Raw genomic sequence first — 13820 nt, forward strand, 5'->3', positions numbered from 1 at the left:
TTAGACTCAATCTAGTTTCTGGTTTAGCTACTTATTGATAAACATTAATCAAACATGAGATGGAAGAAGTAAACTGCAATATGTTTTTAAAATGCAACTGGAAAGATACTTTTTTGAAAAATTACATATTAATCTCACTCATTAATATCTTTTACATATTAATCTCACAGCCATTTCATTTCACAGAATCAAAAGGTATGTTCCTAACATTAACCTAAATGTAAACCAACCCACCCCACAAACAAACAAACACTTGCCTCCCCCCAGTTTGTCAGCATTTATAGCCCTTTGGGACAGAAAAACAACTGTTTCAAACAGAAAACTCAGCCTTGACAGTCTGACCCTCCACTAAAGCGTATCACACAGAAAACTAACTGCATCTGCAAAAATACATAGATGCACCCCTGAAAAAGACCTCTAGGGCAAAACTTGCTCTACTCCTCCTTCTAGTTGGTAACATTTCATAAGTAAGTTTCATCAGTTCCTTCTTTTGATAATGTCTGAGAACTGACTCTGATCAAGTTGGTAAATTCTGGTACAGTATCCTTCTAGCTTTGCAGTATGAAGTTATACCCATTGTGCCTGTGCAAGCTGGACCATCTACTGGTTTTAAATCTTGAGGGGAATAGCAAAGCTGAAGTCTGAATTCAAAGTTCTCAAATATAAAATCAATAACAAATATTGAAAAAAGTTACAGAAAATATTTTCTCCTTACTAAAAATGTAGTACTGCCTGCATACAATGCTAAAAAGGAAGTCCTCGCTTCCAAGGTCCTTATATTTTACCGGTATGCAAAAAATCTATCCTGCTACAGGTTCTATAAACAGAACCTTCTCTTCCACACGGTCTTGGAGAAGGGAAGAAAATGGGGTAAAAAATAGGAAAACAAAGTAAAAAAGGAATAAACAAGTGAGTCTTGTCAAAGTGTAAGGACACTTGGTCTTAAAAGTGTCCTTTTAAAGTGTAAAAGGAAAAAAAACCCAACAACACAGAAAAGAGAAAGCATTTAATTGGCAGCATTATGTGCAAATAAAATGAACTAGAGGCAGAACATGTAGCTTCTGGTCTCAGCTTTATCACTGCACTGTCTCAGAAACCCAGGTTATTGTTTTAATTCTGTGTAATCACATCTTTTCATGTTGAAGCTCTTCAGAACACAGTCTTCTCAATACATCACTGAACAACAACCCAGAGTGACAGTTCATATGTTAGTTTTTAGATGCCTCTATCACAAAGTAAAACAGTAATTAATGAAAGTTAATTACACCATTTATTTGCAATGCAATGAATGCAGATTCTGCTTAAACCATAAAAATGTAGACACTATCATTTTAAAAGAAGTATTTCATTCTCTGTGTGTCAATCTACTATGCTTATTTAAGCAACACAAAATACACACACGCACATAAGTTTTTAGCTTCACAACAGTTAATGGTATTAAGAAGTATTTAAGGAAAAACTCCATTAAGCATCTCATTTCTTAGATGATGATATCTATTGTAAAAATCTCTTTCCTGAGAAGAAGATTTAATTTGCTATCCAAGTATTTCATAAGATAGGTCAGTTTGCATTCCTTCTATTCTCTACAATTGGATATGTTTGAGTCTACTCAGACTTGTCAGTAGACAAGGCACTTCAGGACATGGTTTAGTGGGCATGGTTGGTGGTTGGACTCGATGATCTTGAGGGTCTTTTCCAACCTAAATGATTCTATGATTCTACTCTTCCAATAATTAGGTAACTTCTGTTGATTGCGAAGACTCCAATCTGACAAATCTTTTCCACTGAAAACACTTTCCCCTGACTTTACTGAAGTGAGAAGGAACTGATCACATGCTTAAGATTGACCACATGCCTATCCATTTTAGTAGAAGGGACCAAAGAGAAAAAAACAAAAGCAAGCAACTTTGTTTTATTTTCAAGGCATCCAGATACAATAGGTTGTAAGCAATGCTATCATGGGAAAACTTCATGTTCACAGAACAACACATTTTTTTTAATTTGCTCACCAAGTTCCTCTTGCTCTTCAAAGCTCCACCTGACAACTAGAATGGTTTCTTTGTCCAGACCTTATTCTGCTTTGTAATCACATGTACTCAAGCACAGTGATCACTGGAAAGGTGAACAAAACCTATAAAAATCTTGTGAAGACCCTGTAAACACCGAAAACCTAAAAGTTTCTCAGTCTTCAGAGAAAAAAAATGGGTTATCTTGCATGATTCACATTGAGACTTTGCATAAATACCACTTCTAAGCAAATTCTTTTCGTAGGTCCTTTCAAACATATACACCACTGAAAGAAGTTTATGTAGCTTTAACACATGTAAACACCAAAGTAGAGAACTAAATGTGCAGAAGTTTATGAATTGAACTACACAATTTTGCAACTCGGTGAAGCACTATATAAAAATTGCTTATGCAGCAGGTTAGTATTATGCCTTTCTGTATTTCACCTGAAAGCAGAAGAGTCTATTGCAGACACTGCACAGCAAGTATAGTTTATCAGAGAATGAAAACCTCCCTTTTATGCTCATTTTTCTTTCTGGGGTCAAACTCACAGCCAACATGTGAGGTCAGGTTCTGACTTCTTTACAAAACAGATATACAAAGAAAGCACTGAAGAAAATTTACTCAATTTTTGTAGTTACTATAATACAACATGAAAACCTAACCAGAATATTTCTGAAGGATTTCCACAAGGAAATCCACATAGAATAATAGTCTTATAATACACTACAACAAAATCTACATAGGATTCCCACCACGTTTATTTTAAGTGCCGATATCCTAAAATGCAACAAAAGGGAAGAAAAATATAGAGGTTTTAACTTCTCATTGTTTTCTTTTATTTCTGTTTATAGCATTTTCTGATAGTGAAACTATCTTCAGCCAAACCAACAAGCCTTCTCTCTACCTTAACAGCTGTATCTTCACAAGCAGGGCAAAATAAAAAGTATCTCAAAGACTTTCTGAACAGATGGTGTTGTTTTGCTGATCTATATGATTTCAGCGTTTGTACAGTATTACAGTATTTCCTTCTATTTGTCTGCCATCTTATTCATGCCACAACATTATTAAAAAAAAAAAAAAAGGAGGCGAGAGGGTTTGGTTGGTTTTGGTTTTTTCCCCCAGATAGGTAAAATCTTACTGCGGCCAACACTGACTGTAAGTACAAAGGATTTACAGCCTGTACCAGCAGGTAAATAAACAGTCTGCTCAGTGGAGCAGAATTAAGTACCCGGCCAGAGACAGAAAGCCAATACTTTACAAATGGGACTCTTTGGTACTGACTGCCAGAGGCATCTGCATGCAGCTCCCTAACTACTATTACTCATGAATCTCTCCAGATACAGTTTGTTCTCTTGACTCTAAGTAGCTCTTTCGTTTGTTTCTGTATTAGACATGATGAATGCATTTTGGAAACTCTGACAGCCAAAGATTAAGTCAATATGAGTCAAAGGAAAAAAGAAAATGCTGAGGTTCTTCAAAATGGCTTGCTTAGGTTCTTCCAGTCAACCAATACTCACCTACATAGGCTTCATCATCCACTGGCAGGGGTACTGACATGCAGAGGTAGGTATCAGACTATTAAAAGACAAAAGAACACAAATTACCTTTAAATTGGGAATATTCAGAATGAAAAGAAGTGAAACAAAGCACCAAAATTCTCTACACTTTCTGAAGATCAATGTGAGAATGCTGAATAAACTAATATATAAAAATTACATACTTATAAGCCTTAGCACTGAATTTATTTGCAGTGGTTAACAAACACTGTCCCCTCCCTGCCTACTAAAAATCTGAAGGGTTAACAGTGCCTTCCTGATGTCCAAATAAACAGCATGAATCAATGACTGTGCTACATAAAGTGAAAAGAATTATTCAGCTTCTGATTCACTGTGTCCTTGGTACACACTACTTTCTTAGTACTTATAAACTTACTATAATCTAAGAATTAATGGCACTTGAGTGGTGGGAGAGGTGCTGATCTCATCCCTCTGGTGACCAGCGATAGGACACGAGGAGATGGAATGAAGCTGCGTCAGGGGAAGTTCAGACTGGACATTAGGAAAAGGTTCTTCACTCAGAGGGTGGTCAGTCACTGGAACAGGCTCCACAGGGAAGTGGTCACGGCACCAAGCCTGTCAGAGTTTAAGTAGGGTCTGGACAACACTCTTAGTCATATGGTTTAGTTTTAGGTAGTCCTGCAAGGAGCAGAGAGTTGGACTCCATGGGTCCTTTCCAACTCAAGATATTCTAAAGCTAAATAGATTTCTCCCTATAGCAGTATTTCACTGTATGCCAAGATTTATATAACTGGACCACAAGGTGTAAAAATGCTGTGCCACTGTAGCAGCAATCATAGAAATACATTTATTTTTGATTCATGCACCTAATTCTATTATGATCAATGAAAATATTGTTCCCTGGGCATTCTAACAAACATCACATATCCCTTATAAACAAAGTAAAAGAACAGAATCAATTAAAACCCAAACAATTCGATACGTGATTTTCTTGCTTAAGCACTGTAAAGGACTACTATTTTCCTGGAGCAATTGGATGAACAATCTGCATAAGATACAGTGTAATGGGCACTCCAGGTAGAAAACTTATCAAGAATGCCCTCTCCATGATGCTACAGTTGTTTTTGTTGCCTAAAAGACTTTTGGTTTGAGTTTAAACACTCAGCATGTAAACCTTGAAAGTATTGCTGGATTAAAATATGAACACAATAAACTCAGAGCAATGGCCACAAACAAAATCCAGGTTTTCCATCTACAAGAACTTGGACTATAAAACAAAGTCCTTGAGAACAATATGGCAATCCTATTGAAAGGAAGGCTCTTTCTTTGTACATCAAAAAAAGTCAGTAAATCATTGGAACAGCACAAAATTACATGTGAACTACGCAAACAAAAAATGGAATCGGTCTCATCTTTGTCAGCTAGATGAAGGACAGGTCCTACAAAAGCACCATCTATGAAAACACCACCTGCTTTACTGAGATATTTGGCCAAAGATGATGTAGGATATCTAGATTACTATTCTAAGAAATAAATTCATTGCCATGGTTTATTTACATGTAACAGAGATTAGGCTATAAGGTCAGCAATGCAGCTATTAGGTTGATAGCTACATGATTAACTATTTAAAACCTTTTTTTTGCAACTTTAAAGACTGTTTGAGAAAGATGTCAGCTACTGGAATTTCACTACATCCATGAACTCAAAATCTGACAGGACTTTCATAAGGACTATACTAAACAAATGAAGATGAAATTCCTGCTATGAAAAACTTCAAACCTAATTTAAAAGAAAACACTGCAAATAGGTATAAACAATTAAATGAAATTGAGAAAGAAGGACAGGTACAATGGTGATAACAATATGTGATTAGACAAAGCAGTGACGTGCACAGCTAAGAAAACAATTTTGGTGTTTTTGCTAGAAGATGGGAGGGGTGAACAGAGGTCAGCTGATACAACTGATGTGAATGCCTTTGTGTACTCTAGTTATATGCATTTACAGAATGAACATACTAAAGCCTTCTAGAAATAGAAAAGGAAATATTCTACCTTTTCTATTTAACCTGGGTTCAGAAGTATTTTAAAAAAAACCCTCCATTTAGAACCTTATACCCAAATGCCAAACTTTGAAAGTCAATGACAGCAATTCCCATTGGAGTAGAAACAAACAGTAGATTCTTTGTCTTTAAACACAAATTGATTTTAGAAACAGTGTGGACTAAAAATAAGGATGACACGTATTTTATGAAAGTACGATTTACCCAAGTAAGAATTAAAATAGTTAAGAACAGAGTATTAGGACTTATCAAGGATGTAATGGCTGAGATTTTATAACTTGTGTCATAACATCTACAAGGATTATTAGAAGTCTAGGTGTACTATTACTTTTGGCTCTTTTTTTAATCAAAGACTGTTAACTGGAAATTATAGATGTATTAAAACAGTAGTGTGCTACTCATTATCTGAGCTGTTGCAGAACTCAGTCATGCCTCTCTGTCTCAGTGGTATAATACATCTACAAGTAGCAACTGTCCTGGTTAAACATCTTTCTTCCATGTTCTTTGTCATCTCTCTTCAATACTGATGCACTCTACATTGTATAGTTTAGAGACATGCTCCTAGGTAATCTGATGTGCCTTTATGATTTTAATCCTAAAAAAGAGCAAAGGTTTTTTTAAGAGAAAAAAAAAACAAAGAAAAAATTTGCAAGACCCACTGCTGTGAAGAAGAAACAGGGGGGTGGAGAGGGGTGAGGGCAGGGAGACGAAAGGGAACATTCAAAGTTTTTTATTTTTCATTTGTTTGTTATTGTTTGTATTGCCTTACATTAGCCACTTCAGATTGTCCCCCAAAGTAATCTGAAGGACTTCATTTCATTAACAAGAGATCCTGGCCAGCAGTTACTTTAACATGACAAGCCTATAGATGATCAGTACAGGTAAAGCATTGAATTGTTAAAATTCCATACTACTCACAGTGTAGTCTCATATCCCTTACCCCTTCCTACTGTTCCACCCTACTACCCACATTGTTTTTAAAGAATTTATCTCCTCTTCTTCCCTATTAAAATGTATTTTTCAAAAGCAGAGAAACCAGGAAGCAAACTCACAAAATTACCCTAACTACAACCCTTTTCAAAATGCTTCCAATAACTTCTTAAAAGGAAAGAAGCACATTTAAAAAGAAAAAAAAATCAAGATTGTCTATGGGTTAAAATTTATTTGACAAATTCATGACATAAAGAACTATCACTATCTATTAAGTAAGATAGTCTGGACTAAAAATCCAAGCCAGCATCCTATCATTATTACTGTAAACAGGGAGGGTATGTTCTAATCTTTGCATTACTACTCTCCTATCCTACCTTTTATGGTCTTTCTGTAAATAACTCCTATGAGGTATAGTCAGAGAAGAGATTGCTTGGACAAATGGATAATGCAGTCAATCAATGTGGTCATTCTGAAGTCTTTACCATTACTGGCATGAAAACTCATCCTGGCATAATCACAAGGTTTTAAATTTTGTCTCTGATGTACAAGCCAGGTTGTATTTAGCTAATAAGATAAAATGAGCAAATGAAAAAACAACTATTGGATTCAACAAAACAGATTCTGGTGGCTTATCTCCAGTTGTCAATGTTCCCGACTTCAAACACAAGAAGAGTAGGAACATCCTGACACTAAAGCATTACAAAAGGCACACTGCAGAATCCACCGTAATTCTGTCCTGTTTTCTCTACCTCACCACAAGCAGGTCTGTGAGCATGAGGGTGCATATTTGATCCATCTTTGGAAGAAAATGATTATGTAGACTTCATCTTGTGTAAGAAACAAGCAGGGAGGAAAAAAAAGTGAGATCGCTCCACTAGGCTCAACCCCATCAATTCAGATGTTTCCAAAAAAAGTGAAAAGACAAGACTGATAGAACTTTAGATGTGCAACAGGCTGCCTTTTGAAAGCATACTGGGGAGGGAGGAAGAGAAAAGCCCCACACTTTTCCCTCCCATGCCCTGCCCCCTCCCCCCTTTTTCTTTAAAGGAAGAATCTTTGTTATTAATAAGGGCCATTACTGACTAATAATTGTATCATGTCTCATAAATCTCTAGTATTGATATTCACTGTGCCAGGGTCCAGGTTCATGTACGTAACTAAACTGTACTTTTTACAGAATTTCACCCTAAGTTATTTTGAGGAATTACCCCAAGTAATTCACACAAATTTCTCCAGAGTTAGAGCAAGTTTTGGGGGATCTTAGGTCATGATCTCAATTTGGTTGTCATAGCAACAGTAAAGAAAGAGGTGCCAGTAATTTATGGGTATCCAAATGATCAAATTTCCTTCTCATTTTATGTATTTTTATTTTGCATGGTATATCCAAGAAAACTGGAGATGAGAAGGGAAATTTTAACCAATGCATTCAAACTGAGAAACTAAAGTTATTGAATATGCAGGTATTACAAGTCACTGCTGACCTACTAGTAGAAGCTCAAGATAAGCAGTTTCACAAAAAAAAAGAAAAAAAAAGGACTTGCAAATTCCACTAGACAAGAACCCCTCTAGCCACAACCCTTCCACACTAACAATATCCAAATATTGTTTTGGATACCAAATAACAACATCTTTTACCACTTTTTTGTGCCTTTAGCAATATTCATGTAGTTTCAAGTGTACATTTAAGAACTCAGCCAATGCTGTACCAAAATTAATTCACCAATGAAAAGTTTGTTCAGCCTCAAACTTAGTAGTAATTAATTAAAAAACCCAAACTATTATTTATAAACAAAATTACTTCAGATACAGTTTTAATTGCACTCTAATTTTTTATCATTATTTCTTATTTGATTTGTAACAACCACAAATATTCACAGCAGCAAAACCATGTTACCAGCAGAGTAACCATGTTTACCCCACATTCTTAATAATGCTTTCACAAAATAGCGTTCAATTTGCTTAACGGTATAGGGGTTTGTATCTGAAATTTAAAATTTTCAAAATGAGCTGGTCCCATCCCTTCTTGGAAGAAAATACATACAGCTTCCCATTTAAATAATAAGTCCTAACATACCGGTAATTTGCTGTGCAGAGGGATAATTTTCTTATAATTACCTTAAGTATAAAAAAATTATTATAGAACTTTTCCCTCAGAAATGAAAAAGCCCTTCAGTCTTCCTCTCCAAAGCTCTTAGATGTACTCCACCCTTCAGCAGTACACCAAAATTACTTTTCACATGATATGTTAGTTGCATTTTTCCCTACTGTGCAACTGGAATAATTATTAAGAAAAAAACCAGAGTATTTAAGTACTGCAGATATTGTTTCCCCCACTTATGAGAGGTGGTACTGTTCAAAAGTATCAGCGTTTATTAACTGAGCTGGAGAACTATTATACCTCACTGATTTCCAGGTTTATATTGCTTGAATATACATTTCAGTGCCCCTGTTCATAAGGAGCACTTGGAACAGTTGCACATGAATGTTCACGTTTGGTACTTGTGCCAAAAGAACGCACAACTTCAGGGCAGATTCTGCACAGTTAGCACACTCCTAAGCCACACAAGGGGCTGGTTCTCATTGATTCACCCACAGGGCAGCTGCAGCTACAGCATGTAAGGCAAACTCCCACCCCCTCTTCCCCCAAACCTCCAAAGTCACTATGAGTCTAGCACCTCATTGCAAAAAAAATGCAGTTTTTTTGACAACCCCTCCCACAGCCTTGACAACATGAGATACATATGAATTTAATTTTATGCAACTAACCTACCAATACAAGGACAGATGTTAAACCTGGCTCCAGCCATTTGCAAATCATTCCACTGAGAATTATGCCACTTCCACCATTATAAGGTGCTACCTATGCAAACCATACAAAATCATTTGGGGTTTCTTCTCCCTCCTCCTCCTGTTGGAAATGTGTACATATTTCCTCCATGAACCAGGTGAATATTTTACAGAGTTTAAGCTCTATGTTATCTGTATGCCCCTACATTAAGAGAATTCAGTGATTCCTACAGTGATCACTCCAAAAAAACAACTTGAATGCTCATAATCAAGGTACAACCTTACTGGTAGTACCAAAAATTCATGTCAGTTTCAGGGAATACTTGCATATGGTTGGACTTCTTGGAATCCAAAGAGATTAATTTTCAGTATCTGTTTTCAATAAGAACTATCTGGGAAGCTGGAGTATCAAAGACCTTGGAAAATAAAATTAAATACAACTGCCTACAGTGATGCTATGGAACAACTCAACTCAGCAACAGTACTATTTCAGAAGGTCCCTTTCTTTTTCCAGCCTGGAGATATTTCTGACTAAACAACCAGTAACTCCAACCCTTGCAGAACAATTCTTACATTACATGAACCTTCTGACTGTCTGTCTACCGCAGGTCACACTGGTCATCAACTGTAAACAATGAACTGGTTAGTTACATTAGACATCTTTGTGTTAGCTAGCTGTGACTCTAGATAAGAAATGTGACTGATATGTGTGCGTAACACCAAGAGAGAAAGAGGCCAGAAGAATTCTGTTTATGAGGTCTCCTGAAACTACTAACCTGTGGCCAAACGGTGAATCAAGAATTTGTAGCAATCCAGCTGAAACAAGATTTTCTTTTCACAAAAAATGTATGACAAAGAAGAGATAGCACAGAACATACTGCTCTAAAAATACTCTTTTGTTCTCTAGAATTTAACTCATTCATATCTTCTGCACTAATTTCTGCTCCTTTTTTTTTTTTCCTTCTCCCGCCTTTCCCACATAAATTGTTATACTTGAGAACTCAGGAACTGCAATTAGTCATAACCAGAACAGTGACATACCTCCAGAAAGCCCTTAATAAAGCATTTTAGCAATTTCATTTGTCCTCTTGCTCTTTGGTTTATTTTTGCATCTTTCATGAATAGAGATAAACTTGCAGATAGACCCTGGAAGCGGAAACCTATATATCACAGAGCATCTTGAGTTGGAAGGGACCCCTAAGAATCATTGAGTCTAACTCCCAACTTACAGTCTTATATAAACATCAGTGTGGACAACTTGAACTCACAGCAGATCCACAGTTGCTAAATACATCTGCGCACAATTAGGGCCAAGAAGTACATGAAGAAGACAGTGAGCTAGAAGGAAGCCTCTACAGAAGAATTTCCTCTCTAAAGAGGATTCTTCCCTTCCATGTTCTTTCTGCCAAAAAAATAAACTAATGGCACTAGAGCTACAAAGCTTTTGGTTATCTCCTTCTGTGAACTGCAAGAAAACGAAGATTGTCTTTTCTGCCATTGCTTCTTGCTGAGTATATCAGTGTTTAACTTGTCTAAATGGGAACAAAGTTTCCTGTACAGCTAACGTGGGACACTGTGCAAGGAAGAAGGGAAATGAGAAGAAGGGCAAGTGAGACCAAGAAAGGAAAATAAAAGCTAGACTTAGAAGTATATAAGGCTAGTTATTGATTATTCTCACTTACCTTCTCAGGAATTAACTTGGCAAGTTGCTTTCTGTTGCTGTCTTCCCCTGTCCTTCGCCCAAATCTACACTAGACTGTACCATTTCAGTTTATCGTGTACACAAAGGCTGTTGGCTAGAGGTACATGTGAATGTGAAAAGTAGTATGTCCTCTCTATTAACTACCACAGCCTTTTGTTGGTGGTGTTGGGGTTTAGTTTTCTTTTTTTTTAATTGGAATCTGAAGTGACTGATCCCTTCATATGTGTTTCCTAGCTCTTCAGCTAATGGATCCTCAGGTAAAATCAATAAAACATAATTACAAATGTGCACCTGGATGAGCTGAGAGTACTTTTCACTCTTTCTGAAAGAGAAGTTTAGTATTTTGCTGCAGACAAATAAAATCTAGTAGAAACTATATTTCTGTTTTGCACTCATTGGAATGACACCACTTACTCTAAATTATATTTTCCAGAGGGGTGCTCCCCAATAACTGAAAACCTCATTTTCCCTTCAGTATTTTTTGAAAGTGCTATCTGCAACAATGAGTCATCATCTGCTGCAGCATAACATCCTGCTCTTTCCAAGCATCTGCAGCCCTCTAAAAGAGACACAGGGTCTTTTAATGACATATATAATTCCCTGCATTGCAAAAAAAACCCCATGAATCATTGTTTATCTTGTTAAATGAAACTACATGTGAAAATGACAGTAGATTCTCAGACTTTTATGTGAATCTTAAAAATGCTAACGTTAATGTTAAAAATCTTAATTATTGTCTTCATTTTTACTCACTTGGCTCATTAGAAGGTAAGCATCTTCGAACCTGAAGGAGTATACCATTATAACCTGTTTACAGTAGCCTTCCTGGGGTATTTTAAGGGTTTAAAATACTGGGTCAAAAGTATTACCCTTATAAAATGCTTTTTGCTTGGTTTTGCTCAGCTTGCCAATGTTGCAGCAATGTTCAATTTAATGTATCTAAATTCACTGAGGCATCATCTGAGAGTTGGTGGAAACTGCAATTCTAAATAAATGTATGTCTTACTAGCACAGCTGGAAATATTTCACTTTAATAAAACCCATATTCCTTGTTTTAACAAACTTCGGTACTTCAGTTTATGAAACCAACATTTTAGAAATAAAATTAATTAGATGAAAATATTTTTCTCTTATTTGAGATTACTTTTCTGTTTCCTCCTTTTCTCTGGACATACATATACCTATAAAAGTTACCCTGGGTTTTTTTGTTCTTTTTATGGGAGTGGTATTGTAGACAAGGCTTTATTTTCCCAGCTTATTAAAAAAAAAAAGTGTCAAAAAGTGCTTTGGGTTTGTGTGGTGGGGTTTTGGTAGCAGGGCAGGGGCTGCAGGGGCGGCTCCTGTGAAAAGCTGCTAGAAGCTTCTCCGGCTCCAAGTTGGACTCGCCTCTGGCCAAGGCTGACCCAATCAGTGACGGTGGTAGTGCCTCTGGGAGAACAGATTTAAGAACGGGAAATCTGCAGCGAAGAGGAAAGTGAGAGAAACCCCTCTGCAGACAGCAAGGTCAGTGAAAAAGGAGGGTGAGGAGGTGTGCTGGAGGAGGTGATGCCCCTGCAGCCCGTAGTGAGACAGCAGGCTGTCCCCCTGCAGCCTGTGGAAGGGAGAGGGGGAGCAGATGCCCCCCTGCAGCCCCTGGAAAGCCCACATCGGAGCTGGGGGATGCCCCCAAAGATGGCCACCACTCCATGGGAAAGCCCGTCTGGAGCAGCCTGGGACTGAAGGACTGCAGTCTGTGGGAAGGACTCACGTTGGAGAAGTTCGTGGAGAACTGTCTCCCATGGGAGGGACCCCATGCTGGAGCAGGGGAAGAGTGAGTCCTCCCCCTGAGGAAGAAGGACCAGCAGAGACAGTGTGTGATGAACTGACCCCAACCCCTGTTCCTCTGCGCGGCCGGTGGGAGGAGGTAGAGAGAACCAGGAGTGGAGTTGAGCTGGGAAGGAGGGAAGGGTGGGGGGAAGGTGTTCTAAAATTTGGTTTTACTTCTCAGTATACTTGTTTTAATTTGATTTCTAGCAAATTAAATTGATTTTGTTTCTTCGCCAAGTTGAGCCTGTCTTTTGCCCGCGACCGTACGTGGGGAGTGATCCCTCCCTGTCCTTGTCTTGACCCATGAGCTTTTCTCTATATTTTCTCCTCATTCCAGCTGGGCTGGGTGGGAGGAGTGAGCAAGGGGCTTTGTGGTGCTTTGTTACCGGCTGGGCTTAAACCACAACAAATAGAAAAACTGTATTTCTCTCACCTGCTTAGGTGTCACCCCAGGCATGCGAATGTCCAATGCAAAATCTGACAGACCAAGCGAAATCACCGGCCGGTCGCTTCCAAGGCATTCACTGGACAGAGATCTGGTGGTGTCTTTATACCTTCAAAAGAAAGAAGAAAGATTTTTAAAAATACTGATTTTTGTTACATCTTTCTAAAAAGAAGGGTCTTCACAACTAGTAAAGAAGTTTGACAATGCTGAGTCGCTCCAGGAGTGATCTGGAAATTTCATTCCTTCCTGAGCTGAGGAAAACATCTTAGTTATCAAGCACTTACTGAATTAGTTCCTCTGAGCAATCAGACAGACTAGTTCAAAAAACATTAGCTGAAAACGCAATTTGTCATCTCATCTAAATAATTGTCTGAGGTACATGGATGTACAGATGGAGAACTAATTCACTAGAAAACATCAAGCACTGTTAATTATTCACAACAGTTTTGGGTTTTTTTTAAGACTATGTACCTGATCTATAATTCAATACAGATTAATTTTAAATAATGTGTAAAGGCAAAATTTTTAATTCCAACACCATACTTATAGCAATTCCTATTA

General features: G+C 37.5%; 1 protein-coding gene across 5 annotated transcripts in view; it reads right to left on the minus strand.

Annotated features, from left to right (window-relative positions):
* The window catches only part of PAM (peptidylglycine alpha-amidating monooxygenase), an 82184-nt gene that overhangs the window by 67422 nt on the left and 942 nt on the right, over positions 1–13820 (minus strand). For all 5 annotated transcript variants that reach the window (XM_010565055.1, XM_010565054.1, XM_010565053.1 and 2 more), the window contains exons 2-3: positions 13248–13368; positions 3528–3585 (exon numbers count right to left, since the gene is read on the minus strand). In XM_010565055.1, coding sequence (XP_010563357.1) covers positions 3528–3585; positions 13248–13368 — 179 coding nt within the window. The remainder of the gene's footprint in view (positions 1–3527; positions 3586–13247; positions 13369–13820) is intronic.

The sequence above is a fragment of the Haliaeetus leucocephalus genome, unplaced genomic scaffold, assembly GCF_000737465.1.
Source record: "Haliaeetus leucocephalus isolate CR32 unplaced genomic scaffold, Haliaeetus_leucocephalus-4.0 Scaffold185, whole genome shotgun sequence".
NCBI classification, from domain to species: domain Eukaryota; kingdom Metazoa; phylum Chordata; class Aves; order Accipitriformes; family Accipitridae; genus Haliaeetus; species Haliaeetus leucocephalus.